This window comes from Lissotriton vulgaris, chromosome 7 (assembly GCF_964263255.1).
Source record: "Lissotriton vulgaris chromosome 7, aLisVul1.2, whole genome shotgun sequence".
Taxonomy (NCBI): Eukaryota; Metazoa; Chordata; class Amphibia; order Caudata; family Salamandridae; genus Lissotriton; species Lissotriton vulgaris.
In genome coordinates this window covers 340335768-340362877 of record NC_141695.1, presented here as the reverse complement: position 1 = coordinate 340362877, position 27110 = coordinate 340335768, and the positions used below count along the sequence as shown (strand labels likewise).

Below are 27110 nucleotides of genomic sequence, written 5' to 3'. Positions count from 1 at the left end.
AAATAAAATACCATCACTCCGTCGACCTCCATACAACAACCACACTCCATTGACAAATCCAATAGGTCTCCCATCGGCGAGACCTTTTGGCTTTGCCAATGCTTGTTTTTTAACCTGTCAAATTTATAATGCAGAGTTCTCTTCAGCAGGTACATTAATTTACTAAGCTAGCTACCAGGGTCATTCTCGTTACTGTTCATTGAAGCTATTATCACTCCGTCGGCGTTCTTCATTTCGCTAATCTCGTAGGGATGAAAAACTGAGTCGTGTTTGCTTCGATAAACGGGGAGGGGTAAACTATGTCTCCAAGAGAGGGGTGTACTTTGCCCGGGAAAAGTGTCAGTCTGGCAGGAAGCGTAAATTGCATAGTCACGGTGAGAGGTGCTGGTTGGGTGTGCAGCTGGACGAGCGTCTCTTCCTATTGGTGGACGGGGTTGTTAGTCTCCTGTTTTACGCCCGCCCCTCTCAGTATAAATAAAGGCCTCTTTGTCCCTCCCCTGATAACCAGCTCTGAGTTGTGTTCTTGCTTCAACAGTGTTTGAACGGAACGTAGCTCCGAGTCCAGCGCTCTCCTGAAAACTTTATCCATCTTTTATCTACATCTATCGCCAACAAACACACCATCAGCAACGCCATGGAGTCCCAGGTGCGCCAGAACTACAACCGCGAGTGCGAGGCGGCCATCAACCGCATGATCAACACCGAGCTGTACGCCTCCTACGTCTACCTGTCCATGGTGAGTGTCTGTCTATCTGTCCGTCTCTACTGTTACTATTGAGTTCTGTCTGTCCTTGCTGCACCTACCTGTCCGTCGTGGTAATAAATGTGTCCTCACTACGCTGCCAGAACCAAATTGTAATCTCCTACGTTAACCCGTGGATGGGTAGATACTGTTTCTCCTTTATGGGGCACCCTCTCGGTTTATACCGTCGTGTGCTGGGGCATGTTGACTACATCCTTCAGGGTCTCGTCCTGTTTTCCGTCTAAAAAAATAAATAATGCACACCCTCACGCCCTTTGTTTCGCTGTGTGCTCTTGTGCGGACTAACGCGAGCAGCGACTGCCCCCTGGTGGTATTACCTGGACATCGGTGGGTTTTAGAGTCTAGTAGTGGCTGGCATTCTCCATCCGTACCAGGAAGCAGAATCTCTATTTTTCGTTGACATGACGTAGGTTCTGCGTGAATTTAAAAAAAACCATGGCAGACCAAAAGTTGTGTTCCAAAACTGCTGTGGAAGGATTCCCAGCCTGTGCCGCTGAGAGGCCTCCTTTGTACTCAAAAGACTTCAAAATGGAGGCGGCCCATCTCAACTTGGTGAAGCTTTAGCGCTGCCATGGACCAAAACTTTCCCTGGCCCCCTCTTAATATGCGAACACGTTTGTCTTCTCTATTGTCGGTCCCATATCACACTTTTCCAGCCTCTACAATCTTTATGGTTGGGGAGAATGTACCGTGTAGAGCTCCAAACAAAAATGCACACAACAATACTTATTGAAAGTGATGTAGTAGAAATGGAGCCCTACGATTATTCCCCCTACGCTTTATGTCCTAACTAATTACAAACCAACTTCTACGAAATTTACTTTCGTCTTTGACTAAAACGAACACAGGCAAGGATAATCTGGCACGTGCCGGGCTTTTGACTAGCTTTTTTGTGTGAAGCTTTAGTGTTGAGGGAGCTGCCGGTTGCACACATATAAATCATAGACGGATTGTGTAAATCTAAAGTTGTGCTTTTTTTATCACACTTGCATAGTTGCCAATTACACGCTACAAAACAAATTCTTGTTTGAATGCGCTCCTTGTGAAGGAGGTGGGCTGCCTCTTGTCGCGTTCTGTAGCTGATGGAAGAAACATTTGAACGACCCAGCAGTAGACAGGGCTGGCTTTCAACTTGGTGTATACATACGTAATCTTAGTAAAATCCAATGTTCGCTAACATAAGATCAAACAAGAAAAATACCAAACGAGACTTGCCATGTTTGGACAGCTTAGGGTAGTTTGGCCTGGTTCTTGCAGGTGGAATCGGACAAGACAAACTTGTTTGTGAACGGGTTGGGTAGCTTTTTTTCCTGGCCCTGCCTCACCCAGAAAGCATTGCAGGAGCTGCGCGAACGGTAGTTTGTTTTTATTTTTGAAGGGCGTCTGCGGATGGAATGTGGGTGCTTTTTGTAGCCCCGTTTTGCCCCCACATTGTTTAAAATCCTACAAATTTAAAGTTTGTACAGCATGGTTTCTTCCATTATGTAAGACGGAGAGGACTCGAACAGAATTTAAATAGCAGTATGATTATAGAAGCCAGGCTAGAACATGATGGGCTATGAACATCTTTATGAGGTTGCTAAGGGCTGTTTATTGTTTAGAGCGTTTGAAGGCGGAAAGGACAGCTCAGCTCGTCCGGGGCTGAGGAGGCATTGCCAAGGCTTGTGTTCTCTGGTAGCTGGGGTCAGACCGTAAGAGTTCACACTCCCTTCAGCAGTATCTCTAGCCACCTGCCCTCTCCGACCTGCCTCCACGTATAGGTGCTGGTGCTCGTAGAGTGGTTGGTATTTAGTTCGGTTCCGAGTGCGGCGCTGGTGTGATCACCATTTACCCAAGGCAGCCCTACCTACACTACCCGTCACCTTGAGACTCTGTTCTTGCATTCCCCGGGAGTCACCAGAGTTCCTTCAGGTCTAGTTTTTTGGTGGTCGGGTTCAGGCACGGTCCTGTGCTTTTGCAACCTTTCAAGCCACTGTTGCAGTAGACCAAGCATTGCAGCACCAGGGCCCTCGGTGCCTCTGACTGGTCTGCTTGACTGAAGGCCTTTCAGTCCGTGAGTGACAGATTTTTTGGACTGCTGAAGTTGCAGTGATACCCAAAACACTATAGATGTTCGATCCCTTAGAATAGAGCCTCTTGTACACTAGTAGTGCCAATTTGAGGAAAGCATGCGGGGCGTCATTCCAGGGGGAGGGGGGATTCAAAAGTGCCCCATAGTATTTATCTGCACGAGACCCGTCCCTCCGCGCACAACTTCATTTTTGAAGTTGACAGGTATGAGTTTATCGGAGTCGGCCCCCCTGTACCCCACCTAAGCTGGGTTTCTGATGGCTGTTTATGGATGACTGTATTTTTATGCAATATTGTGACTTGTTGCTGACCTTCTTCTTTCTCCAGTCCTACTACTTCGACCGGGATGATGTGGCCCTGAGCCACGTGGCCAAGTACTTCAAGGAGCAGAGCCACGAGGAGCGCGAGCACGCCGAGAAGTTCATGAAATACCAGAACAAGCGCGGTGGGCGCGTGGTGCTGCAGGATGTCAAGGTGAGCGCGCGTGTAGTACTTGCTGCAGGATGTTAAAGTGCGTGTGATGCTGCACGATGTCACTGGTGAGTGGTCGTACTTCAGGATGTCCTGGGGAGCGCTCATGATGCTGGATGATGTCAAGATGAATGAGTGTACGTGGCTCTCGCGGCAGGATGTTGAGGTGAGCGCGTGTACTGCTGCATGGTCATGGTAAGCGCGCATTGCACTTACGCAGGATGTGGTGGTGAGGACGCCTGGTACTGCAGGATATGGTGCGCGCTCAAGGATGCTTCCACAGGAAAGTCTCGGGCAGGGGAACACCGTGGCTCTCCAGGAAGTGTTGAGGTATTGGGTAATGAAGGGGTTCGTAAGGGTGCTTTGATGCTTTTTGTATTGCTGCTCAATGGTTGTTGATATTGACAGGTGCCTAGTTTGTCTCAATGAGTCCCAGCTCTAGTTCATCATGCCATGCAACCTCTACTCCTTGTTCTTCTGACATCCTCACTGACTCTCTCCATCTTCTGTAGAAACCAGAGTGTGACGAGTGGAGCAACACCTTGGTAGCCATGCAGGCTGCCCTGCAGCTGGAGAAGACCGTCAACCAGGCCCTGCTGGACCTGCACAAGGTGGCATCTGACAACGTGGACCCCCATGTAAGTGTCCAGGCTTGTCTCTTAGCTCTACCCTGCAGGTGAGGAGGGAGAGCAGACCAAGAGCCCACCTCCTGTACTTGCCCTTCCTCGCGAAGCTCTGCACTGACCTTGGGTTTGGGTACTTCCTAGTCTTGTAATCTCATGCACTCCCTTCTGTTTACTCTGCAAACATTTGCAAGCAACCTCATCCACCCACTTCTACACGAACCCCACAATTCGGAGTCCTTTCGTCTCAGTCAGTGTATGGAATCCACCTGCAACCTAAATTAACAACTTTGCTTCTGGTCTGAACCGCTTTTAATGTACCTATTCTAGCCGTATATCCATGCGTATAAACTACACTTCGCCAACCATAATGACGTGGCAGCTCCCAAACCTTCATGTGCAGCTTGCAGACGTTTTATCACCTGCAGGGTGACATTGGGCTATAATATCCTACGTATTAACCAAACACCAAGTTTGTGCCTCACGTTGAGCAAATCACTTTTGTTCAAATGTCCCTGCAGCCCCAGTAAATAAAGGAACTCCTTATCTGTCTACTCACTCCTAACTGACACTACGGCAGTTTATTTAAGACTGTGTAGAACTATAGTCTTAACATATTTAAGAGTTCATTCACACATTTGACCACAACTGTGCGCATCGTACATATAGAAATAGAACATGCATGCCTTCACTGCACAAATAGTTTCTGAGGAGGTGTCATGGGGAATCTACAGAGGCAGCGCTTGAAGCTGGTCCTACCCGCAAAGGGTGTGCTTTCTTCAGGAAGTTACAGGTTCATGAGCAATAATCTGGATGAGGTCAGGGTGATGGCTCACCGGTTCACATCTATAAAGAGCACCCTCCATCAGGGCTTTTCCATACCCTGCTTGTCTATTGCTTCTGATATCCCTGGGTAATAGGTGAGTTCTGTCACAGCAATGTGGATCGGTAAAAAATTGATACTTGTATAGCGCACTACTCACCCGCAAGGGTCTCAAGGCGCTTGTACGAATACCGCTGTGGAACCCAGGACGGGTTCCACAGCGGTATTCGTATAAGCGCTGTGAGGCGTCCACTCCTGGGCACCCCGAAGGTGGAGGCCAGGCATCCTTAGCGTTGTGGGGGCCGTTGTGGAGATTAAGCAAGCTATTGCCCAGAGTTGCAGAGTGGGATTCCATGATTGGAATAGGCACCGAGGCGAGAATTATCAGGTCCACTCCTGGGCACCCCCAAGGTGGAGGCCAGGCATCCTTAGTGTTGTGGGGGCCGTTGTGGAGATTAAGCAAGCTATTGCCCAGAGTTGCAGAGTGGGATTCCATGATTGGAATAGGCACAGAGGCGAGAATTATCAGGTCAGTGGAATTTTGAGCCCAAGACCGGCGGGGAATTGAACCCTGGTCCTGGGCTAGACCTCTGCATCAGGGTCTGCCTGCTCTAACCATTGAGCCACACTTATCCACTCCACATCGGTAGGGTGGGATGCAGGTGTAATTCTCTAAACATGAAACCAGTGCTTAATTTGAGCTGGTGGTTGGCAGCACTTATTTTTGAGGACTGCACTTTTCTGTCATTTATTGGCAGAGCGCAAGATAAATTACTTACTGGAAAGACCAAGGAAGAGTGACTCAAACCACCACAAAGGGGGAGAAGGCAGGAATACCGTGGGAGGGAGTGTCTGGTAGTGCATTAAAGATGTATGATGTTGTTTTTTGCTACTGATGGTCTTGTATTCTGCACTGACATTTAATTGCGCTGGTCGCAGGCTTTTGAGCAGAGCTTTGGGCACCTGCGCACACTTCCAAAAATTAAGCCCTGAATCTTACTCTGCATGGATTAGCTTTGTAATGCAGTGGCTCCAGTGAATCTTACAGTACTCCATGCATAAAGTAAGGGATGGGGATTGTGAAGCCTGGCCATAGACCTCTTGTCACACTAGCTTCCAGTAATGGACTGATCTCTTTCAGGTTATTTATCCTGGTTCTGTCTAGTCATTTACCCTGTGTTTGTCTCTTACAGCTCTGTGACTTCCTGGAGTCTGAGTACCTGGAGGAACAGGTGAAGTCTATCAAGGAACTTGGCGATTACATCACCAACCTGAAGCGCCTGGGCGTGCCCCAGAATGGCATGGGCGAGTACCTGTTCGACAAGCACACCCTGGGGGAGAGCAGCTAAGCTCCCCGGGAGGCAACACCAGCCTGCTGTAAACACCAACGAAGCCTCATTGTTCTGTCATTTACACTGCTGTGACTCTATCAAAAGGTGTATGTGTAGTGAGGTTCTTGTATATGTATCCATGCTTCTGGCAGCGGCTGCTGTGCTTGTCAACATGTTTCCAAGAAATAAAGGTTTTCAGAATCAACCAGTCTTGATACTTTTTATAGTGTCCTTTATGGAGCTGAGGTAGTGATGACTTTTAATTACTGAGTGGCTGTTTTTTTTGTGTATAATTACTATGGTTCTGTCTAATTATTATGTTTCTCATTTTCAAACCTTCACTAATCTCCCAGACTGTTTCTGTAACCTTCTGGGAAGGGGATACAAATGTTCGGGATACAGCCCCCCTAAAGGTATCTTAGCCCCTAGTACTGGCTCGCTGCCTGGAAGAACTGAAGCCTCAAAGAACACAGGTGGGTCTTCTTTAGACCCTCACACACTGCTTCATCAGCTCTCATCCTGGTCCCTATAAACCAGAATGGCCTCAACCTTGTTCCATGGAGCGTAATAAAGCATGTAGGTTTTCTCAAACACAAATGTTAACTGCGAAGGCCAGGAATTGGCTAGAGCTCTTAACGTGGGGTAAAATATAAAGAATTGGAAGGTGGCCTAGAGGGGCTTGAGAGATCCCTTTGGGATGAGATGATTAATAATATAAAGAGAGCCCAAACCTTTGAGGCGGGTAATCTCATGAACCACAGCACCAATCACAACACCCAATACAGCGTTGGAAAGGGCAGTTGCAGCAGAAGGACATGGGCTGTGCAGACTCCCACCATATACATTTAAAAGGTAAAAACCGTGCCCGCAAAGTAGTCCCTTGTGGGCGTGTCTGCATGGTGCTGTGAGTGTGAAACTCTGGGGGCGTGTGGTACTTCCGCCCTTCATGTCATGTCTCATATCTTGTGCTAATCCCACCCTGCTCCCTTTAAATACCCCTGCACCCCATAATCATAACCCATCCTTACTCAAACTACCCCAACACCCTTAAACACAAACCCATCTTAACCCTATAAATATACCCTGTACCCCAAAACTAGTCCTGAACCCTTTAAATACACCTGTACCGCAAAACCCAGCCCTGAACCCCAAAACCTCACCCTGAACCCTAAAAATAATCCTGTAACCCAAACCTACCCCTCGACTCTAAAACTACACCTGTACTCTCAAAACCCAAAACTATATCTGAACCCTTAAAATACCCAAACACCCCAAAACATACCTCAGTACCCCAAAACATATCCCCTACTTACCTTATCCAAACATTAAAATAAAACCCTTAACATTCATGCAAATGTATGCGTGGTAAAAGCATATAAAATGTAATGCCATGCATTATAATGGCATTGCGGCGTCATGGTACTTTCGTAATGAAAGTATGCGTAGTGATGGTATGCGGAAAGAACATTGCGAAATAATGGGTGTTTACCCTCCCCGGTAAGTACATTGGTGACAGGGCGGCCCACATCTCCAGCAACATACTCATATTTTTTTCACCACCCATTTGAAAAATGCACAGGTCTCTCTCATTGATGGCCAGCACTGACATACACTTTTGTACACACCTCCCGCCAGCAGCGACATACACGTTTAGACACCCCTCCCGCCACAAGTTCTAGAATTGCGAATTTTAGGGCTACATTCGAATCTCTGCATCAGCTCAACATCCTGTGATTCCAGGCAAATCGCTTTGTCTCCCTGTGCCTACCACAAATGTGTTCTTCTGTAATGTAAATTGTTTTATGTCATGTTGAGTTTGCGCTATATAATATTGCAAGGTAAAATAAAGTAGGGAAACTCTAGTTCACACACTACTGAACGCGCACTCTTAAGTGCATCAGCAGTGCACTGGCAATTGGAGCGTTTCACAGGCCTGTCCCAGATAAGAAATGCTATCAAAATGAAATCCTACAAAACCATATACTACTGGCCGGCAGCAATTCATACCCGGAGAACGTCAGGACGGGTTGCTAGTGACATGATAAAAGATAATGCAAGCTTTTGGGCTATCTTAGCAACAACAAAGTAGGTCAAGAAGCCTGGGAGTGTCTTGTTTAACTGCAGGATATCCCATTTTAATCTATAATCCAGCAACTATTCGCAGCATGGGTTGATATTGACCCTCTGTTAGCTGCTAAATATAAGGACCAAAATACTCTACTGATGGAGACTGAGTAAGTGCTCAATTCCACTCTAGAAAGTGCAGGGCCCCTGATCAGATTCCAGGTTAGCTGAAACAAAATTTATATGAATTATCTTGCACATGTCATTGTGGAGGAAATGCATATCCATATGTCCTGGCGTTCAGATGAAATCTTGCCCTTCAATAAGAAGGGCCCGCATAGCATCCCAAGCAATTATTGCCCGATCAGCTTAATTTACACTTCGGGCCACTTGTAAGCAAGTCTATAACCTTTCTACGAGTGGTCCGGTAAGAGTAACGTTATCTGAATTCCAGGTGGAGCTTAAAAGCAGAATGGGTACTGTTGACAGGCCTTCTGTTTTAATGATCTTTATTGGAAAACTAGCAGTCAAGAGGCCGACTCTTTGCCGCTTTGGTTGACTGGCATGCAACCTTGTGATCTCGTCCCCGGGGCTATGCTGTGGTCAACATGGGATAAGATTGAAATACTGAATAATCTGTTGGTGATTGTAGTTAGTCTGCACAAAGGGAATCGGGCCAGGGTTCGGTGGGGCAACTGGGGCTAATCAGTCCAATAAGTATTCAGAGGGGTCAGGCAGGGTGGTGTCCTGCCCCCCACATTGTCACTTTTTATTAATGATGTGGTGAACCACTGGAATAGTGGTGGCTGGGACGCATCCTGGGTGGGAATCTGGAGAGTACTGCTCTGCTTTTTGCAGACAACACTCCTAATCTATAACTCATTTAAAGGTCTCCAAAAGCTACTGTCTGATTTCAATACCTTTTGCAGCGAACTTAATAGTTCCAAGACTTGTTCGTTCTTCTGGAAAGAAGCAAGGGATCTAGATGTGTACTGAGAGTTTCAATAGAGCAAGTTCCTCATTTTGATTACTTAAGATTAACACCCACTGTGGACTGGTCAATTCAGAGAACTGATTGTTCATTGACTTGTACATCAACACTGTGAGCGACCTTTAACAAGAAAATATCCTGGGATGGTGCACTTAAACCTTTGCTCTGCTGGCACGGGATGTGCTCCTCTCCCCAGATGGTGAAGCATCTCGAACCCTTAAAGATCTTTGCCTAGTGCTCAAAATTCAGTGGTTTGGGCATGCAAGAACTCTGCTTAGTAAGCTGCGGATGGAAGAATATTGCTTCCGCTACCAAAATGGCAATCAAATCTGCCTACTGGCAGAAAGTATGTGTTGACACTGATAGTAGAAGCAATCTTACTCATGATGTTATGAATTCTGAAATGCTCCTTAGCTCTGAGGAATCGAGATTACGCCGCCCTTTGCTCGGAAACTGCTCTTACAACTTAGAGATCAGTCTCCCTAGTGGGACAATGAAGTAGCACGGAGTGTAGGTGTCTATGTGAAGCCATTGCACATTTGCTAATCTTCTGCCCCGCGCATGATCCCCAGCGGAGGAAATGGCTATGGTTTTTATACAGAAAACGTTGGTACAAGGAGGTACTTGGATGCTCTTAGAATTCTGAGAAACGACTCCTCACGGTTGGTGGTTCTTGCTGTTGCGATGGATTAGGCGATTCAAGTGAATTTGTCTCATTTGATAAGGACCTTTAGGATGAGCGAAGGAGAGGCAAGTCTAGTCTACCCTCCCTATTTACCAGTGCAGTACACTCGTGTTAGAAGCTCTCCCTCTTTACCTGGGTTTTATATTTGTGTAATTTTTAAATTCAGTTTCTAGCTTCTCTGAAGTATTGCTTTGTGCTGATTGATACTTTTACGAATCTTTTATGGATTTTGTGTTGTCAGTTTTTTAAATCTGGATGCACTGACATTTTACATGAATTATGTGGACTAAAATGTGCAATAATGTTTTTCAAGGAAATCTTTATTTTTACTCTTTAAGATCTGTTTTGGTTGAAATAAAGCTATGATCTTTATCCTGTGAGTTCTACTAGTGAAACATAAACATGCATGAAGGAAACCCCAGTTCCCCTTAATATTGAATGCCTTCAGCTTAATTTGAAAGCAAGGTGGCAGGTGTTTAAAGATGGTACATTATCTTTGGGCTCTAATGTGCATTGAAAGTTTTAGCCCTCCTGTTTAGGCGCCTTGCGGCGCATGGCTTGAAGCAGGACCTATGTAGATACCTTGTTTGAGTTTGTCAATTATCTGTTGTCCTATACCCATGGTTCATGGTCTTAAGACAACACACATTACACCTAGGCAGGGCTACTTACTTGATGATCATATGTTAATGCCTGTTATGATCTAATGATGGTGAATAAAAGTAATGAGCTCCATACGCGATGGCATCCACTGTAAGTGTTTGTATCAGGTACATAAGGTTGGAACATAACACACACTTCACTTACATGCATCCGTATTTCCTCCCTTGGTGGATCACTGTTCCTCATGTAGAACATTTAGACAAATACAAATAATCAATGGGGAAGGATCACTTGTCCTGCATGAACCAGGGTATGCAAGAGAAAGGTAAAGTGTCTCCGATTAAAACAAAAAAAAAAACACCCTCATGCACATGTTGGGAAGTGTGGGTAGCGGTATATCTTGATTCTCTGCTCTTCATACACGTGTGTGCATAATCATAGGGTTAGTTTTTGGTATGCAGCCTCCACCAGGAGGATCTTACCCATGGTAAAAACAGTAGTGACCCAGTGATGTGGACAGTGTTCAATTAAAAATACCCGTACAACCCGATATAGAACTTTATTAGTTCTGGGTTCGGGTAGCCCCTCTTGCATACCCTGGTTCATGCAGGACAAGTGATCCTTCCTCATTGATTATTTGGATTACAATTAGGAAACTGAAGGATCAGTATTTCCTCCTCCCTCCTTTGATTAGCGAACATTTAGACAGACCTTTAAAAATTGAGTGATCACCTTGTTATGCACTGCACACTATTTATAAACCCTGCAAAGTTAATTGTGCTAGTACTTTATATCATGTAGAATATGGCTTACTAATTTCTTACCCTCAGTAATATGTGGTAATACCCAATAGGACAGGGGAGGGCACGCCCCCATAGTCACACCCTAGCTATAGACAGGTAGTCTTAGTGCCACATGAATCCTAGTTAGAATGGGCAAAAATCCTAGGACCATGACAGGAAGCAGAGGGGCCAAGAATCTGACTTCAGCATGATCTTTGTTACCGGGTAGGTAAAGAGTCATTTTCAAAGTACGGCATTGACCAATAAACCATACGGTACATTTTGGGACCATGCCACAATTCCAGAGGTCTTTACAGCTCCTCAGCCTGGGTGTTAGTTCCTCACGAACACTTACGACATGAGCGGTGCCATTCTGTGGGGCTTGTGAGACTCTTTCTTGGGGCCTCACGGTGATCTGAGACCATTGGACAGCAACTTCAACAATGTTGACAATCCACACGTGTCCTAGTACCACAGTACTCCAACCAGCTGACCAAATACTGCCCTCAGCACTGGACATGGGGCAGAGCGAGAGAGCGCAGTTTAGGGCTAGATTCCCAAAACCAGTTTACACAGAACACCAGAGGTAATCTAGACCGTTAACTCCAAAAAGAAAAGGGCCACTTACAGAAAACCAATTTTTCAACAATAAGAATAGACAAACACTGACAACCCTGAGTCATAACTAGGACCCCAAAAGCCATTATTGGATGCTTATTGTTGGCCACTGTTAGCGTTGTACGAAAAGGTAACGCGCGACTTTTTTTTCTAAACTGGGTGTTCTCTGTTCTGGATAGCCTATTTAATAGCTCGTCTCCAGCCCATTACCATATATATATATATATATATATATATATGGTATATATATACAGCCTTCTTTCCCAAGAAGAATTGGAGGCGCACTCACTGGCAATTACACATGAGTCTGTTTAATGAATTATTCAAAACGGGTCATCGCTCATATATATATCCATCAAACCCAGGAACTTGTAGTGAGCGCGCTAGCACGGCACGTCACGTGGCCACGTGACGTGCGTTGACGTAGAGGCGCGGCAGGCGGAGCGCGGCATTCAGAGCGCGAGCAGGCTGGGCGCAGGACATGCTTTGCGCTCCTTGTATGTATGTACCTGAATAAAGAGGTTGGTACCACCATCCGTCTCCGAGAGTTATTGGGGGAAGAAAGAGTATCATTACAGTGGCGACGAGGGTGGGATACCGACCCACGACCCCCACTACGCAGACTACGAGAAGCACGGCGGAACGGAGTGGTGGCGCAGGAGAAACGAGGAAGGCCCGAGGGTACGCACAGCGACCCCATCCTCATAGGGCACGGCAAGGAGCGCAACGCAACCATCAGCAAAGAGAACAGAGCACCGAGAGCACAAATAGCGACGGTCGAAGAACCCTGAACAACCGAGGTAGGAAGCCAGTCACGGTCACGGCCCACCGGGATACGCACTGGCTACTCCACCCGAACAGGAAAGGGCTGAAAGGAACAGCCCTCCACCCTTGCTCAAGAAGGAAGAGCGAAACGGTGCACCAGGGAGCCCGAGAAGCCTGGAAGGTACGCTACCCGCAACCCGGGCGGAGAAGATGAATGCACAAGCGGGCTACGCGATAGCGCCAGTCCAGTTCCTTCACCGACCAGGAGAACCGCTCATGAAATGGGAGGACTGGAAGGAATACATAGACAATTTCATAGAAGTGATGGAAGACGAGAGCGAGGAGAAGTTCAAGCCGCCGAGAAAGAAACGCATCCTGCTGCTGAATCTGGGCCCTGAAGGCCTAAGGATCTACAAAAGCTTGGTGCCGAAGAAGAGAGAGACAGAGGATGACGACGTGTATGCCCATGCGCTGGAAGACCTAGAAGAACACTTCAAACCCTCGGTGTGCGTCTCAGTAGACAGGTTTAACTTCCAGCAAAGGAAGCAACTACCCGGGGAAACGGTGGAAGAATATGTGGCGGCGTTGAAGAAACTGGCGGTATCGTGCAAATATGCCAACTGGGAAAGTGAATTCATAAAAGACCAAGTGGTGATGCACACCACGTGCACGAGCGTGCAGGACAAGCTATGGGCCGCAGGGGACACCTCTCTCAAGGACGTGTTGGTGATAGTGAAAAGGGCTGAACTGGCACGAAGGTGTGCAGCGGCCACGAAGAAAGAGATCGTGCCCAGTGGGACGGTGAACAAAGTAGACGAGGAAGAACACCACAAGGATAATCAGGCACGGAAACAGCCAGAAAAGGGTCCCGACAAATGGCGGAACAGCCCAGGCAACCCTGGCAAACAGGCCGGAAGTAACAAACGGCCTTGCTACAGATGCGGCAGTTGGACGCACGAGGCGCACGACCGGAAGTGCCCCGCGCTTCGCGCCAAATGCACGTTCTGCGGAATAATCGGCCATTTTGAAAAGGCGTGCAGGAAGAAGGCAGCCAAGAACGCAGTGAGGTACGTGGCCCAAGCATCGGAGGAGCCAGAAGAAGCAGCAGAGGAAGAGGTGATCACCGTCCTCTGCATCTACGACGAAGTATTAAGCATAAACGACCGAGGCCGTGGCACCGGCGGAGGAAGAACGATGAAACCCGTCATGGAAATGAAGATCGGAGGCGTCGAAGTCCAGGTGGTGGCAGACACAGGGTCGCCTTACACCATCATTCCCCGGAGCGTGTGGGAAGAGAAGTTTGCTCCGCGACTGGGCCCCGAGCTGGACAAGCTGGACATACGTCCCGTTACCTACAACGGTGATCGAATCCCCATGGCCGGGTGCAGGAGATTGAACTTCGAGTTCAGGGGCAGAGAGGCCAGGTGCAAACTGTATGTCTCCGAGAAAGGTCCCTCCGTCCTAGGGTGGCTCGACCAAGGAGACCTGGGCATCAAGCTAGACCCGGGAGGCAAGGAACAGATATTATTGACGGAGCCGGAGGAAGCGCTGGACACGAATAAATGGAGGAAGAAGTTCCCAACGGTCTTCGGAGGCTCAGTGGGCAAACTCGACAGATTTGCACACAAGATCGTACTCAAAAAAGGAGCCGTACCGGTGGCACACAAGGTGAGAAACATCCCGCTAGCAGTAAGGGACGACGTGAAGGAAGAACTACAACAGCTGGAGAAAAGAGGGATCATTGAGCCGATAGCCTGTGCTGAATGGCTATCGCCGTTGGTGGTGGTGAAGAAACCAAACGGGAAGGTCCGTTTGTGCGTGGACCTACGTGAATTGAACAAAAATATAGTGGTGGAGAAGTTTCCTCTTCCCCGGATAGAGGAGATGCTGGCCAGCACCAGGGGTATTCAGTGGTACTCCACCATAGACTTGACTTCAGCGTATCACCAGATAGCGTTACACCCAGAGAGCCGCAGCTTAACATCCTTCATAACTCCCTTCGGATGCTATCGATTCCGCCGCATGCCGTTCGGGCTAGCCTCGGCGGCTGCAGTATTTCAAAAGCTCATGCATCAGTTGTTTCAGGACCTCAAGGGAGTGCAATACTTCCAGGATGATATATTGGTGATGGGCCAGGACAGGACGGACCACGACAGGAAGCTGGAGGCGGTGTTGGGCATCCTGGAAGGGCCTCACAGCAGAATGGGCCAAATGCCGGATAGGGATGGAGAAGGTAACGTACTTGGGCCACGAAATCAGTGCTCAAGGTGTGACTCCCAAGAGTGAAAATGTAAAGGCGATCTGCGACGCACCATCACCAGCTACCAAGGAGGAAGTCAGGTCATTCCTGGGAATGGCGGAATACTATGGGAAATTCATTGAACATTTCGCCTCGAAAACTCACCACATGAGGCTGTCAACCCGTGAGAACAGCGAGTTCTGTTGGTCAGAGGAAGCCCAACGGGAATTTGAAATGATAAAGAGAGAAGTGGCAGGGGCAATTCCACTGCAAGGGTTCGACCCCCAAGGAAGCACCATACTAACCACAGATGCAAGTGATAAAGGACTGGGGGCAGTCCTTATGCAAGACCGAGGTCAGGGGAGAGTCGAAACCATATGCTTCGCATCCCGCACCCTGAATGACACTGAAAAGAGATATAGTGTGATTGAAAAAGAAATGTTGGCGGTGGTGTGGGCCATGTCCCGGTTCCGGCAGTTCCTGTGGGGCACAAGGTTCCGGTTGAGGACCGATCACAAGCCCCTGCTCAAAGTGCTCACCTCCAGTGGACATGCGGAAGCAACACCGAGGATCTCGAAAATGTCGCTCAAATTAATGGAGTTCCGCTATGATGTTGAACACATTCCAGGGAACAGGAACAAAGTGGCGGACTACTTGAGTAGGGCGGCAGCGATGGAGCCCAGTACAGAATGCCCGGAGGCAGGGGAAGAGTGGGTCGCACTCACCGAGGACCTCGAAGTATCTATCAGCAAACAGGAATGGAGAACGGCATATGAAGGAGACCCGAATCTGGAGAAAGTGAAGGAATACATTGTGAGAGGCTGGCCGGACAAATGCAAATTAGAGCGTGGCCTTGTCCCCTACTTCGAGGTGAGAGAGGAACTATCTATGGATGACCAGGGAACATTTATATCCAGGGGGGAAAGAGTCATACCCCCGTCAACGATGATACCCAGATTGATGGACATGTTACACGAAGGCCACCTGGGAGTGGGAAAGCTGAAACTAAGGGCCAAGCAAAATTATTGGTGGCCAGGAATGGACATAAGAGCGGAAAGACACGTGAGAGAGTGCCTGAGGTGCCAAGGCGCGGACAAAACGCTTAAACCATTGCGCCCTGCCCTGGGAAAGATTGATCCTCCACAAAACCCGTGGGAGGAACTGTCCATCGACATTTTAGGGCCAGTGCTGAATGCACAGGGTATACAGAAATACATTTGTGTAATGGTGGATCGTTATTCGAAATGGCCGGAAGTAAAGATCGAAGAAACAATGGACACTGAGAAAATAGTGAGCTTCATGGCGGAGACCTTCGTGAGAGAGGGCATCCCTAAGTGTGTCCTCAGTGACAATGGGCCCCAATTCCGCTCTGACAGATGGAACCAATTTATGCAAAGAAATGGAATAGCGTCTAAACACACATCCATATATCACCCGGCGGGGAATGGGTTGGTGGAGCGCTTCAATAGAGTGGTGATGGGCTCGATACAAGCGGCTATTGCAGACAACAAAGACTGGGAGGCGGAGATATGGCACATGGTGTGGGCGTATCGGATAACTCCCACGAACACTGGCTATAGCCCTTTCCAGATATTAAGGGGCCGGGAGCCGTTCACCCAAGACAACAGGATATGGAAGGACAGAGTTATCAAGAGTGAGTGGTCACCGGCAGTGGTGCAAGCCAATCTGAAGAAGGCACAAGCAGTGTATACCAAACACTATGATGCGAGGAGGAATGTAAAAGACACTGCCCTCGAAAAGGGGGAATGGGTGAGAGTAAGACTGCCCACTCTACAGAAAAAAGGGGAAAGTAAATACAGCAGGCCCCTGAGAGTTGTGGAAATCAAGGGCCGGGCGGCCTTGCTGAACGATGGAAACGTGTGGTCGCAGGATCGCATGGCCAGGTGCAATAAAATACTCAACTGGAGAAGCAGAGACAACAGGGAAGAGAGTGAGAGCAACAGTGACCTCTCCAGTGACTATGGAGGTGAAGACCCGGACTTAGGAGAAAGTAGTAACGAAGATCAAGAGGCCAGTGCAGAGTGTCAGCCGGAGGAAGACAGCAGTCGGAGTGTGCCTGGCGCGGCTGCGCTAGAGAGTGGACAGAGTGAAGAAGCAACGACTGCCAGTTCCCCGGTAAGACTGACGAGAAGGGGCAGGGCGGTGGTCCCACCAGTGAGGTTCAGAGACTATGATATGAGTCAGGACTTGTTCACATAACTCTTTGGAAAAAAGGGAGATATGTAGTGAGCGCGCTAGCACGGCACGTCACGTGGCCACGTGACGTGCGTTGACGTAGAGGCGCGGCAGGCGGAGCGCGGCATTCAGAGCGCGAGCAGGCTGGGCGCAGGACATGCTTTGCGCTCCTTGTATGTATGTACCTGAATAAAGAGGTTGGTACCACCATCCGTCTCCGAGAGTTATTGGGGGAAGAAAGAGTATCATTACAGAACTCTTTCGGAAAGGACACAAAGGAAGTTGATAATTCACTTTTTATTTTCAGCATGCTGGCGGTGAAAAGAGGTCCAGGAAACCACTTCAAAAGTTCAGGGTGCCAGACGCGTTTCGGGAGTAACCAGCTCCCTTCTTCTGTGGCATGTTGTAAAGAATGGACTCGCTGAAGTCTTGATTAAATGCATAACACCTGCCCCTGATGGGCGTGGCCGCAGCACAGCCTCCTGGGTGTTTTAATGCGATAATAATTCATCCCCAGTGGGTACGCGATCCATCTTGATAATAAAACAAAGTTCAAAACCCATGTGGGCAGAGGTGGGCACTGGTCATATCGCCACCCTGCTTTGGTGCTGAAAACAGTGTTGGAGTGAGCGCAACCCTGAAAATGCGCTCACTCACCTTCCTTCCTTGCAGTCATGACACCCATTGGTGCCGGCTGGAACCCCTCGCTGGACGGTGGACCTTAACCGCGACCGGGAACGGCCGCCATAGATCCATCAAACCCAGGAACCCTTTCGGAAAGGCCACAAAGGAAGTTGATCATTCACTTTTTATTTGCAGCATGCTGGCAGTGAAAAGAAGACCAGGAAACCACTTCAAATGCATAACACCCACCCACTGGGGATGAGTTATTATCGTACTACAACACGCAGGAGGCCGTGCTGCGGCCACGCCCATCAGGGGCAGGTGTTATGCATTTAATCAAGACTTCAGCGAGTCCATTCTTTACAACATGCCACATACAACTCCAACACTGTTTTCAGCACCAAAGCAGGGTGGAGATATGACCAGTGCCCACCTCTGCCCACATGGGTTTTGAACTTTGTTTTATTATCAAGATGGATCGCGTACCCACTGGGGATGAATTATTATCGCATTAAAACACCCAGGAGGCTGTGCTGCGGCCACGCCCATCAGGGGCAGGTGTTATGCATTTAATCAAGACTTCAGCGAGTCCATTCTTTACAACATGCCACAGAAGAAGGGAGCTGGTTACTCCCGAAACGCGTCTGGCACCCTGAACTTTTGAAGTGGTTTACTGGTCCTCTTTTCACCGCCAGCATGCTGAAAATAAAAAGTGAATTATCAACTTCCTTTGTGTCCTTTCCGAAAGAGTTCCTGGGTTTGATGTGTATATATATATATATATATATATATATATATATATATATATATATATATATATGTATATATATATATATATATATATATATATATATATATATATATATATATATATATATATATATATATTTACACAGATGTTTAATTGTAATTTTAAACGGGCACACTCCTCGGAATTTCTTGGGTGTCTTTTCAATATTAATATTGATGGCTCTTTCAATTCCATCTGTATTAATTTCCTAATCGTTTGCACCCTAGTGCTATTTCACAAGTGGGGTAAATTGTCTCTTGCCCCAACCCATGTGCGTCACTGAACACTTATCCGGATCTGTTTTATGTAGTGATGTAGAAATTACATGCATCACAGCTGTGACAGTTTAAGATTTTGCATCATACATACATCACTTTTATTACTAATTGTATGCATCAATTTACACACTTTATCTCATTGTTTGTCAGTTCTATTTTCTATGCCGCCCCGTCTCCAATGCTCCCTAACCTTCAGTTGTGATGTGACATGCCTTTTACATATTGCTTCATATAGTCTAGACACCACTTTAGTTGCATTCCTATTCTTCTATAAGTGCAATTGGAGTCCCACTCCCTCTGGGAATGTGCTGTTAGGTAAGATTGTTATTTTGCCCAGGAAGTGGTGTCCTGGTGCAGTCAAGCTAACCGAGGTCAGAGGAAGAGCTACTGACTGCAGTGGAAAACAACTATGCCTTCAGTTTTTCTTAGAGTGAAAAGTCATCTTGCAGTCTTAGACAAGGGAGAGTATCTTGTTCTATCTCTTGGAAGTAATATAGCAGAAGGCACTGTCTCCACAGCGGGTGCACATTTTTTGCCGAACTACCAATAAGATAGTCTTGGCTGAGCATAGAGAACTTTTGGGAATATATGACTGAACTTCAAGCAAGAAATACCCCGAGCCTGTATTATAAAAAAAATTTGAGACACACAAATGGGGCTATTCACAAAGCTAAACATATACCGAAAAAATTCACCCGTGTAAATTTACTCTTACATTTTATGGTAAATTTACTACTTTTGGCTATTCACTAATTTCAAGCCTATAAAAGTATGTTAAAGTAAAACAACCAAAGTAAACCTGCCAGAGAAAGCATTATAACATTAAATAGGATTGGGCTTAAAGATTAGGCCTGAGGGATCCCACTGATTGAGAGAGGCAGTGGCTAAGGGGTAAGGATGCTGAGCATACACATAGTGCTCTACCAGTAACTATATATACAAACCAATGAAGGGTAGATTGGCATTTACCTATCTAAAGAGTATCTCATCTCTCTGTCTTATGCAGACAATATGCAAATTCGTATTGGCTTGAACGCGATCCCTAGATTTAGCAGTGACAACTTTAGGAGCTGTCTATCGGAGGTGGCCTCCTGGATAAGTACCAACTGGCTAAAGATAAACTTCGGCAAACCTGAGGTTCTCCCTGTAAGCAGCGATCCTTTCACATGGTCTTTGGTGGGTGGCCATCGAATCTTGGTCCCACACATGTACGGTCTCCCTCAGTTTGTAAATTAGATGTAATCTTTGACTCCTCTTTGACCTTTTCTAATCTCATCTCCCAAGTTGGATCTACTTGCTTCTATTACACCAAGCTTCCCCGTTAGATTCTTCCCTTGCTACACCTTCACCTCAGGAAAACTGAGTTCCAAGCAAATATGCTATATAGAATTGACTATAGTAACTCCTTTTTCTTAGGGCTTCCCACCAAGTCTATTTCTCAGCTCGAAGTTTTACAGAATGCATCGCCTTCTGCATAGTCCACGTCATGTTTCTGGAGGCCATTCTATCTCCAAGTCTCCATTGGCTCCCAATTACCTAGAGCATCTGGTATACAACTATGTATCTGCCATCAGGCTCGACATGGCTCTGGCGTTAAGCACCTATAGAAGCGCTTGTCATACTACCAACCTGGCCAGACTTTGCGTTCTTCCTTTCTTCACCTTCTTTCGGTTTGCAAGATGCGCTGACCAAGAAGTGGTGGTTATGCTTTTTCCTACTGTGTCCCCAAAGGATGGAGCTCACTCTGTTTTCAACCTTATTCCCTCCTGTTTCAGAAATCCCCACAAACTTTCTTCTTCAACAAGTAACCTCCTCCGCCCTATTTGCACTACAGCCTGATAAACTCTGCACACTTCAGCGCTATGACTTCCTTCTGGGTATATGTGTGGCATACAAAATTCTCATTCATTCTCTTTATTAGCCAATCAGTAAAAGGTTTATACAATGGGAAGAGAGAACAAATCAAAAACCTTGTGTGCCAGGGTTCACAAGCTTCAGGATTAACAATTTTGTTAGTGTAAAAAGTAGCCTGAATTAGTTTGTGGTAGTCTCCAATGGTTGATTTGTACAGGGTTCTGCCCCATAAAAAAAGACCAGTCGTGAGTTAATCTAGGACAAGGCTTAGGTATAGTGGAGAGGCGAGCTAAAAAGAATAGCACAGCAGAATGATCTGTCATGAATGCCTGCCATGTGTCCTGCAAAAAGAACAATTGATGGGAGGAATGTTGAACAATGTCAAACATTCACCCAAAGTACAGAGATCTGGGGCTAAATCTATTGATTATTTTGCTCACCACACCAATCCAATTTAGACCAAGCCATATGCAAATCAGTCTCGACCCTGCTCCACATGGAATCAGTCCAGCCCGAACTGCCAGGCCAGGTCCTCCCTGTACCGGAAACAAGCATCCTAGGACCAGTTTTGGGGTATCACCCCATATCAGCCAGGTTAGCTTGAACTAGTTTCGGGGTATCACCCCTCATAACCGGGATACTTTGATTCCAGTGGCATGGCGAGCACAGGGCCTATCCATTTCACTAAAGGTGACTAATGAAAAAAGAAAAATTGATGGAAGGGATGCTGAACAGTGTCAAACATTCGCCCCTTGTACTGAGATCTGGGCCTAAATCCATAGTTTTTTTGCTCACCATGCCATTCCAGTTTGAACCCAGCCATAGGCAAATCAGTCTTGTCCCTGCTCCCAATCGGAACAGTCCAGCCTTAACTGCCACGCCCGCTCCTCCGTGGACCAGAAACAAGCATCCTAGGACTAGTGTCTGGGTATCACCCCTCATCAGCCAAGATAGCTTGAATGCAGTGGCATAGCTATGACGGGATCAATGTCTGGGCATACCCGCCCCACTTACGGCAACAATTGATGAACGAAATTCTGAACAATGTCAAACATTCACCCCACAGTGCAGAGATCTGGGGCTAAACACATTGTGTTTTTTGCTCACCACGCCTTTCCAGTTTGGACCCAACCATATGCAAATCAGTCTTGACCCTGCTCGCCATGTTATGTTATGTTAAAGGAATTTAATACCGCGCACATTCACCAATTGGTTTCTTGGCGCTCGAGGACAGGTGGAAGGAGGACACAGGGGAGTAGAAGCAGCTAGTCGTGAGCAAGATGGAAGAGGTAGGTTTTCAGAAGTTTGCGGAAAGTAGTATAGTCAGGTGCAAGCCGAATTGAGAGGGGAAAAGAGTTCCAGGTAGACGGGGCGAGAAAAGAAAAGCAGGCACCACCGTGTTTCTTACGTTTGAACCTGGGAGTGATCAGGAGGTTGTGAGCAGAAGATCTAAGGTGACTAGAGGGGACATGGGGGTGCAGGCTAAGAGAAATAAAGGCAGGGGTGGAGGCAGATAGAGATTTAAAGACAGTGCATCCCATTTTGAAGATGCAACGGTGCGCAACCGGGAGCCAGTGTAATTTTTTCAACATCGGCGAGACGTGTTGGTGTTTGGGCTGTTGAAAAATTAATCTGGCTGCCGGGTTTTGCACCAGTTGGAGCCGGTGAAGATGGTATGCAGGTATCCCCACGTATAGACAGTTGGCATAGTCGATACGTGAGGTAACCAGGGCCATGATAACAAGGGTGAGGGCCTCTAATGATAGGAACCTTCGAATCTTCCCGATTCTGCGAAGGTGATAGAAGCAGGCCGAGGTAATAGCGTTAATGAGGGGCCGCATCGAAAGGTCACTATAACTGATGACTCCTAGGCTCTTCACAGAGTTGACTGGGCAGGGGGGGGGACCGAGGGCTGGGGGCCAAAAGTTAGAAGTCCAAGGGTGCGAGGGCCCACCGATCAAGACCAGCTCTGTCTTGCTAGGGTTGAGCTTCAGCTGACTGAAGTTCATCCACTCCTGTTGATTGGAAATTGGAGCAAGATAGAGGGGAGGGGTCGATAGGAAATATGAGTTGCAGATCATCTGCATAATTAAAAATGGTAACAGAGGAGTGACGGAGAGAGGCAAGAAGGGGCTGCATGTAAAGATTGAACAAAAGAGGGGACAAGGCAGAACCCTGGGGGCCACCACAGGAAAGTGAGATTAGGGGAGCAGAGAAGGTGGACAGTTGTACCGATTGGGAGCGGCGTTGAAGGAAAGACACAATCCAGGACAGGGCCGCGCCCGTGATGCCCGCGTTTCTGACACGGTCGATCAAGATGTCGTGACCGACCGTGTCAAAGGCGGCTGAGAGATCTAATAACACCAGGGCCTGGGCCAAGTTCTTATCAGCCCCCTGTCTCAGCGCATCCATAACCGCTACCACCACTGCCTCCGTGGAGTGGGCCGGTCTGAAGCCTGCCTGTTGGTCGTCAAGGAAATGAGTTTCCTCGATAAAGGCGCTCAGGCAGCGGGTGACGTAAGTCTCCAAGACTTTCCCCAAATAGGGGAGAAGGGAGATAGGTCGGTAGTTACCTAAGAGCGCAGGGTCAGAACCGGGTTTTATTAAAATGGGTACAACCACAGCTTTTTTGAAAGCATCGGGGACAGAGCCTGTGGAGAGTGAACGATTTAGCAGGTCAAGAGGAGGACCGGGGCAGGCCATAAAGGCGTCTCTTAGGATTTGGGGAGGGCAGCAGTCGTGGGGAGAACCGGAGCCAACAGCCTGTAGTATCGAAAAAAAAGTGTCCAAAAAAATGGGAGGGAATTCATGCAGGGAACGAGGGTTCGGAGAAGGGAGAGCGCTGACCTGGGGCATGGTAGTGGAAGGGATATTGTTTTTGATCAAGGAGATTTTGTCAATAAAGAATGAGTTTAAGGAATCGCACAGAGCCTGCGAGGGTTGAGGCTGAGGCGTAACACGATTAGGGAGGGAGAGTTCAGCCACGATGGAAAAGATTTCTTTAGTTTTAGATGCGGCGCTGATAATTTTCTGGGAGTAATGGGAAGATTTGGCCAAAATGATAGATTTTTTGTAAGATTTTAATAAGTCAGTGTAAATAGACTTTAATGAAGGGTCATAGTTTCGCCTCCAGCGGCGCTCAGCCTGTCTAAGAAGTAGTTTGTCAGCTTTCAGTTGATCAGTAAACCAACGCTGAGCGTCGTGTGGGCGTTTAGATTTAATGACTTTGGCAGGGGCGACCACGTCACTGGCTTGCGACAGCCATTGATCAAGTATGGCAGTTTGAGAGTTCAAGTCAGAGTGGTCCGAGGGGAGTGTGGTAGCAAGGGTCGAGTGGAAAAGGGAGATGTCGGCATGCTTCCAATTGCGGGCCGAGAAATTGGATGCTGAAGGGGAGCGGGTAGGTACAGAGAGTTTCAGAGAGAAAGAAATGAGGGAGTGGTCAGACCAGGTGCAAGGGGAGACCAGGGGAGGGGAGATATCCAAGTTGGTGGTCCATACCTGGTCAAGAGTATGGCCCCTATTGTGAGTTGCGACAGAGATATGTTGTGAAAAGTTTAGACCAAGTAGTAGGTCAGTGAATTCAAGTGAAGAGGTGGATTCATGGGGGTCTAGTGGCCAGTTGTTGAAATCACCGATGATCACGACCCTGGCGGAGTTAATGGCTATCTGAGAGATGAGATCACCGAACAGGGATGAAAAGGAGGGCATATTGACAGGGGGCGGTAAACTAAAACACAGATAAAAGAGTGTTTGGGGGACGTGAGTTTCAACGTGAGTATGTCGGAGTTTAATATGGGAGAGGTTATTAGAGAAGTGAATTGTTGGTTAGAGCGGATGATGGCGGCAACTCCACCGCCCGGTCTACCAGAGGTCCTGTTAGATTGGAGGATATAAAATCCTGTGGGTATAGCGGCCAGAATGTCGGGAAAGGAATCCGCATGGAGCCAGGTTTCTGCGAGGAGCAAGATGTCAATATTGCCACTATCCAGAAGTTGAAATATTTCAAGCTGATGTTTAGGGAGTGAACGGGTATTGAGATAAACTATGGAAATGGAACGAGCACCAAGGGAGCTGGTACTGATAGATGTGGGGGCGGCATTGCAGTGGTAGGAGGTGACAGGGAGAGGAACCCGGTGGGGTTAAGGGGAAGGGAGGACAATATGCCACATTTCTGTGCAATGACTGCTATGTGAGGAGCAAGGGGGGCGCAGCAGTGAAAGGAACGGAGATCTTGATGCCATGTATGTATGGCACTTCCAGTACTGCAGGAATTTTGAAGGTTGAGCTGTGCCCCATACATACCTTGTACCTTCAAACATTCCAGAATCGATCTAACAAGAAAAGGACCACACATTGCCTCCATCTTTCCACTTGATGAAATCCATGTTTTCCCTGAACTTTAGCAAAATTACACATCCCCTGCAGCTGTCTGGAACAAGGTTAATATACACACTGTTACATCAGCCTTCCGTTTTTAGGCCAGGGCAAAAGCACCTTTAGAAATTCAGATAGCTTTGTGTAATCAAAACAATTAATTATATTCTCTCTTCTCTCTCCTCTCTCCCCCCCCTGGTTTGTTCATCTCTGATTCACATTTTATTTCTAAACACTGCAGCATACATCATAGTGCCGGGTCTGAGAGCAAATCATTATTTTGTCATTCTGCACTTGTTAACACTGTCTGGCCTTTAGTTGCCCTTAATTAGTACCAGTTTAACACACAAATATTGCAGAAAGGTGACCAGTCAACCGTTGCAAAGGGCTTTCCACTGCGCGACAACACATGTCGATAAGTTTTTAGAAGCTTTTGGACCGTTGAGCTAAAACCATTTTTTTGGGTTAAAATCTACAGATTATGCAGCACATGATGGATTATGGGAAACGTGGATAATCTACGAGCCAGCATTTCCATGGTGTGATGATGTACAAAGCTAGACATTTTATACAAATTGGACCACATTTCTAAGCTTTGAGGCAGCAAATCTAAATTACTTGATGAAATCCATGTGTGCATATAGGGAAGTATAGATTTACTATTCCTAACTCCACGTCAATGTACCTCGAAGATATATGTACCGCATAGGTGTATATATGGAGTCAGGTATAGTCAAGTCAAGTCAAAGATCTTTATTTGGATTAAACATCCATAAAAGTACATAAAATCACAACATCATACAAAACACATAATCCAATAGGCTTCTTAATTTTAAAAAGAATTAATAAAATCACATAATAAAATCATCTAATTCATCATGGTGTGTATTTACAGATAACTGCAAAGGTAGAAATATCAGCAGATTATGAGTGCACATCAAAAGACACTACGATTGATGACTCTTCAAAGATCATTTCTATAATATGTGCAAAGGGCAATTATTTGTGCAAAATGGACAATGTGCAAACTAAGCAATTCAAAGTGCAAAATTTTTCAAGGCAAGTTCAATGACACTCTTGAGCGGACTGTAGATTTGAGAAAACAACTGACTCTAAAAATTACTTCATCACAGCTTAACTTTAATAAATCGCCGAAAGCTAAGTTAAAATCAAGCTGGTCAGTTTTACGAAAATATGGCATTAAAAAATGTTTGGTGTATTTAACATAAAAGACGCAAAAAAGCGTAAAGTGTAAAAGGCTTTGTTTGCCGCCTTGGGTACAGGGACAATATAGGTTTTCCAAATTTCTGTTAAATCCTATTGGGAAACATAATAGATTTTTGATGCTCCCTGTCCCTGAACCGAAACAGCAGGCTCCTGTTCCATTTACTCATCTTTCTACACAGGTAGCCTTCAGGTAAATTAAAAGGCCTGTCACTGGATATCAGGAGGGATAAATACCTTATGACGGCTGGCTTTGTAAGATCTATCTTTTCCCTCTCACGGTTGTAGTGGCTGTACAAGGCCCTTTTTACTAGATTCTTGTGTGAGCAGTCTATTATGTGGTGAGATGTAAATAAGTGCCCCTGCTACACACTCACTAGGCTTTTTTCCACCGCCGGGAGCCACGGTATGTGGCTGGCCCGGTCACATTTTAGACAGTCCATAATGATGTCACAGGTCAATGATGCGGCTTGGTTCATCCATATTTTCAACCAAAACAGAGCAGGTCTAGATCTTATAAAATCCTCTGTGTACTTAATGCTCAGGTTTTGGTGGCACAAATAAGTTGGGGCAGAGATGACCCCCCCCCCCCCAAGATCTTCCTGCAAAACCGGTTCTCCACTGTCTGTATATTGGTACAATTTGTATAACCCCATACCTCAGCGCCATAGGTTCCTGTGGGTAAGCATTGGGTCTTGTAGATTTGTAACATTGATATAATGACCTCAGCATTTTGGGGTTGACGGAGAGAGGTAACAGAGTTTATGGCTTTGCTCAGTTTATTTCTTCCCTGGGCAACACGCGGTTGCCATGAGCCAGAGTCAGCGAACAACAGACCTAGATATGGGCAAGTGCTTGTGCATTTTAAAACATTATCCCCTATTGAAATACGATTGATCTTATGCTTTTTTGGGCCACAGCACATTATGAATGATTTGT

The 27110-nt window shown here is 46.8% G+C and overlaps 1 protein-coding gene across 1 annotated transcript; it reads left to right on the top strand.

Moving 5' to 3' along the window:
* Positions 1 to 499: 499 nt before the first annotated feature.
* On the top strand, positions 500 to 6286 carry LOC147701534 (ferritin heavy chain B-like). Its single transcript, XM_086930212.1, has 4 exons — positions 500 to 736; positions 3161 to 3307; positions 3817 to 3942; positions 5944 to 6286. The coding sequence occupies exons 1-4, from the start codon at positions 635 to 637 to the stop codon at positions 6097 to 6099; spliced, it is 531 nt and encodes a 176-aa protein (XP_086786338.1). The 5' UTR covers positions 500 to 634; the 3' UTR covers positions 6100 to 6286.
* Positions 6287 to 27110: the final 20824 nt, after the last annotated feature.